Source organism: Poecilia reticulata, linkage group LG13 (genome assembly GCF_000633615.1).
Source record: "Poecilia reticulata strain Guanapo linkage group LG13, Guppy_female_1.0+MT, whole genome shotgun sequence".
NCBI lineage: Eukaryota > Metazoa > Chordata > Actinopteri > Cyprinodontiformes > Poeciliidae > Poecilia > Poecilia reticulata.
The window spans coordinates 1767540-1773019 of NC_024343.1; the positions used below are offsets into that span (position 1 = coordinate 1767540).

At 37.0% G+C, this 5480-nt stretch overlaps 1 protein-coding gene across 1 annotated transcript in view; it reads left to right on the forward strand.

Annotated features, from left to right (window-relative positions):
- nek8 (NIMA-related kinase 8) overlaps positions 1–5480 on the forward strand; it is a 38387-nt gene that overhangs the window by 10929 nt on the left and 21978 nt on the right. Inside the window, exon 2 of the mRNA XM_017308103.1 lies at positions 1310–1601. Within this exon, the coding sequence (XP_017163592.1) occupies positions 1310–1601 (292 nt within the window). The remainder of the gene's footprint in view (positions 1–1309; positions 1602–5480) is intronic.

A 5480-nucleotide genomic window follows, 5' to 3' on the forward strand; every position in this document is an offset into this window, starting at 1 on the left:
ATTACTGTTTAAACTTTACCTTTAATAACAAAGTTACCTAATTTTTAAAGTGCAATCAGTAATACTTTTATAACAAATTTATATCAGTAATGATTATTGATTAATGTCAAGTTGTCATAAAAAAGACATTTTGAATAATGTCAACTTTGTATTAAAAGTGTCATAATTTACCGAATGACGCTTTATGACAACAGTCATAAATATTCATGAAGRCTTATTCATGTTCATTACATGTGTTATGTCATGTTTATGACAGTGTCATGTCAGTCTTATTCACCCCCTTTCAAATAAAGTGTTACCCAGATTTTTCAATTAACCACTTTGGCTTATTTCATACAATATTAGCAATACAAAGGTGCAAATAAACACATGATCCAATTATGTTTTTAAATAAGAAAAGAACTATTTTATTGCCTAAAGTAAAATAACAGAGCATTTCTTTAGTGTATGAATCCTCATTTGTAGATTAGTTGGACAAATGTTTGCATTAACCAATTAATAATTGGACAGCAGAGGTGCTTGATTGGGGATTTGGTTTTTCACAGAATTTGAAGCCGATGAAGTTAAAACTAGGTCACTTTAGGAGTTCTGGATAGAATATGTTTGCACATTTACATTTTTTTAAATCTGAAATGCAAAACATATATWTTTTTTGTGTAGTTTTGGCTTAGTTACWGCTCTGAGTGTGATGTTCTTTCAGCAACTGGGCTTCTTCTTTGAGTCTGTATTCCATTTAAGAATTAATCAATTACAAAATTTGTAGAAAGTTATTCAATAATTGATTAATCACAATTAATTCAAATCATTGTTTCAGTCTTACAAAAACCTCTCAAAATCTGGTTCTACAAACTCCACTCAGGCGTGGAGGTCGACATACGCTTTACCGGTTGTTTGATAAAATACTTTAAAGATTATGTTTCCCTTTCACTTAATATTTTTGCTACAAATTTGCAATGCCTTGCAATTACATTTGCAATGCAAAATTGTCCAAAGATGGATTTGAAATACTTAAGTCAAATTTAAAATATTTAATCTCGTAACAGATGTGTGCAAAACTTTTTATTAACCCAGTTAAAGATTCCAAATTTACATCGGAAATCTTAGTTCAGGGGAAAAAAAACAATTGAGGAACTATTCACCCTAAGATAACAAAGAGAAATTAACCCCATTTTTTTCTAAAAGAGATGCATATGCTTCAGCTACATTCAGTCCCTTTGACTTCACCAAAACTGAGCTGCCACAAATCATCCTGCCCCTTCTTCTTTCATTTTTTTTTTGATGACTTTTTTCGTCTCTTCTGGTCGGTCAGGATTGTCCACCTGTGCCGCAGGCGCAGCGACGGGGCCTTCGTCATCCTGAAGGAGATCCCGGTTGAGCAGATGTCACGGGACGAACGCTTGGCTGCCCAGAACGAGTGTCAGGTGCTGAAGCTGCTCAACCACCCAAACATCATYGAGTACTATGAGAACTTCCTGGAGGACAAGGCCCTGATGATAGCCATGGAGTACGCACCAGGTTCGCTCGCTGCTGGATCCGGTTACACCGCACTCTTTTGTCTGGGCAAACCAGTTTACTTTTCCCATGCCTTAGGGTTCCACACACAGACCACTTGAGTGGATCTTAACATCTAAGTTTGTGTGAAGTAGGTGTTTTGCAGGACTGTGTAATAAGGGAAATTACATAGCTTTGCACCGGTGATTCCACAGTTCTTTGCCGTAACTAGCTTCTTTACCCCCTGAAATCATCAGATTAAAAGCTTAAACTGTCTTCATTTTCAAACTAAGAGAAAAAAAAAAGCTTTGAAGGCACTTTAAAAAATGTTTTATTAACTTTCTGAGCAGTTAAAAATGTTGGTCTGATTAATGATACCAAAATAATTTTAAGTATTATGTCCACATGTGTGGATCATTTACTGATTTAGCTTCTCATCAACTGTCTTTAATATTAGCTTGACAATGTGTGTTTCTTTTAATTCTATTAAATAAAGCAAATAAGCAGATTATACGTCATTACAAAGGATGAATATGTGAAAAAAAGTATTWTATATCCACTGTAATATATGGTGGAGGATCATCTGATGCTGCTGACTTGATTCTTTGCTAAGATCCTGAGTAGTTTACTGTCCAAATTCTGGTTTGTTCARCACTTTGGCCTGTTTTTAGCCCCAAAACCTTGTGAAAATCTAGGCCAAATTGGATATCCAACATTAATATTCTTGTTATGCCCAATAACTTGCCAATTAAAAAAAANTCTATCTATCTATCTATCTATCTATCTATCTATCTATCTATCTATCTATCTATCTATCTATCTATCTATCTATCTATCTATCTATCTATCTATCTGATATCAGCAAGGTTTCACTTGGGAATCAAACATCTGCATCTTATCACACCACCAGAGGGCGCCTTCCTCTTCAATCTTCTGTKACTTACTAGAAAACTCTTTGWTGATTTCTTTAATTGATTTCAAAGCAWCMTATAAGCGCTTGGCTTTCCAGCGGCTTCAAGTAATTCACGACATGTCATCATGCTCCATTAGATGGTGTTTGTAACCTCTGCAGATGTTAGACCTGCCGGAACTCCAGGCGTGGAAGACGTGTCATGTAACATCCCCAGGCCTGYTGGAACAGAACAACCTGCACTAAATGTAACTCAACACTGAAGRCTCGGTTTCCTGGCCGCCTCGCCGAGAAACGCCAAAGGACTTTCGCTCTCTTTATCCTTTCGAACAACAGAAACTTGTAATTTGTCAGRATTTCTATGAAACTCCAAGTCTAGAGCARAATGTTTCAGGACAGGTGCTGTTGAAATCTGATGAAAAATATAGATTATTATTATTATTATTATTATTATTATTATTATTATTATTATTATTATTATTATTATTATTATTATTATTATTATTATTATTATACCTTTATTATTATATCTTGGATATTTAAACTTTCTGAGGCCGCCACTGTTCTGATTAGGTCTGAAAGTTCTACTTAATAATATGTTTAATTATCAAATAACTACAGTGGAATTCCTCAATATGGCTAACTTAATATCCAATGCTATTTATAACTGGAGAGTAATTCAAATTATAATCTGAATTTCTTCTTAAATGAGCAGTGATTAGAGAGTTAAGTCAAGAGAAATCTGATCATTCTTATCGGTCTGTTGTTGCATCTCTTAAACTTGAACTCATCAGCAAACTGAACAAAATTATGTTCAGTTAGCTCTCTGATATCTTCACCACACCCATGTATCCAGTGGGGTTCTCAGACATTTTGRGGGGCAGCTGCTCGAGAGGAAAGAAAGGGTATTTACTGTGARAATTAATACAGGCAGAGTTAAAAATGTGGGACACTTAATGTCATTTTAAATCTAGAAAATGCAGACAACACACTGTCAAGGAAACAAACTAAAAAAGATTTCACAAGGGCACCTTTTCTTGTCCAGAGAAAAAGGAGGGCAAACTAGAATAAGGAAATAATGAAAATAAAAAATCCAGACAAAATAAAATAAACCGAAATTTGAGTTTGTCACCTGACAAAAATGAGAAGGATCTCAAGAGGTATGAATATTTTCTTGAGATATTTATCAATATCTCAGGAACGTGTGCGCCCAACTGACGGCGCAAGCACGGGTTCAGAAGGTTTTCATCACCTTTAAAGTTCACGGTTCTGATTTATCTGCCGCTGAAACCTACTGTGTCAAATGTCAAGAGGGACTTTGTGACGTGTGTAAAAAAAAAACAGCCACCCACGACTTCCTGTCATTATTTTGAAGAAATCTCCAGAGATTAAAAAGATTAAGTTCTTCAGGCGTGGGCTCATACCTCATAATCGGCATCGGTTTCACTGCGCCGCTTGCTTCATTCCTGCAGGATGACTGAGTGGCAGGCCTGCTGACAGAMGGTTAAATATGTGRCTGAGCGGGTCGGAGGAGTGGCACGCCGAGACCTTGAGGCTCCTTCAGGTGCTGCCATACTATATTCCTGAGAAAGAGCAAACCATTGTTTGTGAAACTGGTGACTAATCTGACTTCCATCGGAGGAGATTCTTTTTGGAAAAAAAAAAGAGAGAGAGAGAGGGATTGTAGAGAAGGTTCGGTTACGCGCAGATGATTGTTTGTGGCAATGCATGATTATTTCAGATTGATAATGACAGAGGAAGCATGTGCTTCACCACAAAGAGCGGGCTTTGTCACTGCACAAAGCATTTATTATCCCATCATGGCAGACAGAAGACACTAGTGGTCGCAGACCCTCCTTCCTGCGTAGGAAATGGGGAAGATGCTTAATAATTACCAGGTATATAGAAGCAACACTGCAGAACTTGATGCCCCACTAATGACAAAATGATATCTCAACCTAACTTTTCACATRACCCKTTWATGTCCGCRTGGGTCAGGAACATATTTCTCAGAAAGAGACATTTTGCAGACCTAAAGGCAGTCAATTGGAAGGTTAAAATAATGAGTAATTTTGAAAAATGGCAGCTTAGGTTGACGACATTCTGAAAAAATGTAAATTATACGCTCACTAGAATGAAAATACTAGGTTTTAGAATAATACATGCTTTTATCTCAACTCGTCCCGACTATTACAAGGCTGGTTTCAGTCAGGCATCTGGCATGTTTTTATCCCTCCTATTTATATCTACATGCTCCTGCTAGCATGTAGCTTGTTTCTAGCTTACTGCAACTAGAAAGAAGGAATAAGATTGGTTACCATAGCCAAGCAGCACAAGTTTTCATTACGATGTCACCACGTGACTCCAAAACAATCCATGCCCTGAACAAAGGCTTAGAACAAATTAATGTTCTAAGCCACAACGTCCTCCAGCTGAACAGAAACAATGATTAATATTATCTTTGGCCCTAAAGAGGAGCGATCTAGAGTCAGCTTGCAAGCTAGAAACTTGTGATCAGGATCGAAATCTGGGTGTTGTGATGGACTCAGATCTGTCAGAACTGTCTTCAGAGTCACATGAAGACAGTTGCAAAGTCAACCTTCTATAACCTGCAGAACATTTCCAGAAATWAAGGACTRATGTCTCAACAAGATAAATAGACTATAAAGTTTCTCTGCTAGYTTATAAATCACTGAACGGCTTAGCACCAAAATACATTAAAKAYCAGTGTRTGAGGTTTGTCTGGGTTTTGATTATTTGACTCCAGTTCCATTATTATTCTGTGTTCCTTTGTCTCTTTATTTTATTATCATCCTTGTTTACTTTGATTCTGTCCTTTCTGAGTTTATTATGTCTGTTTCGTCCCCCCTCCTTGTGCCATTTTCTCTCTCTCCTCAGCCTTCCTTCTGCTCTCTCCCCTCACACCTGCAACCCATTTCTAATCATCCATCTGTTYCTTGTTCTAGTAATCAAGCTCCCCAGTATATATTCAACTCATTCTCAGTCACTCCTTGCTGGTTCCTCCTTTTAAATCCTGTTACTTCCCTGCTTCACCCTGCTGGTTTTTGTTCCTGGTGTC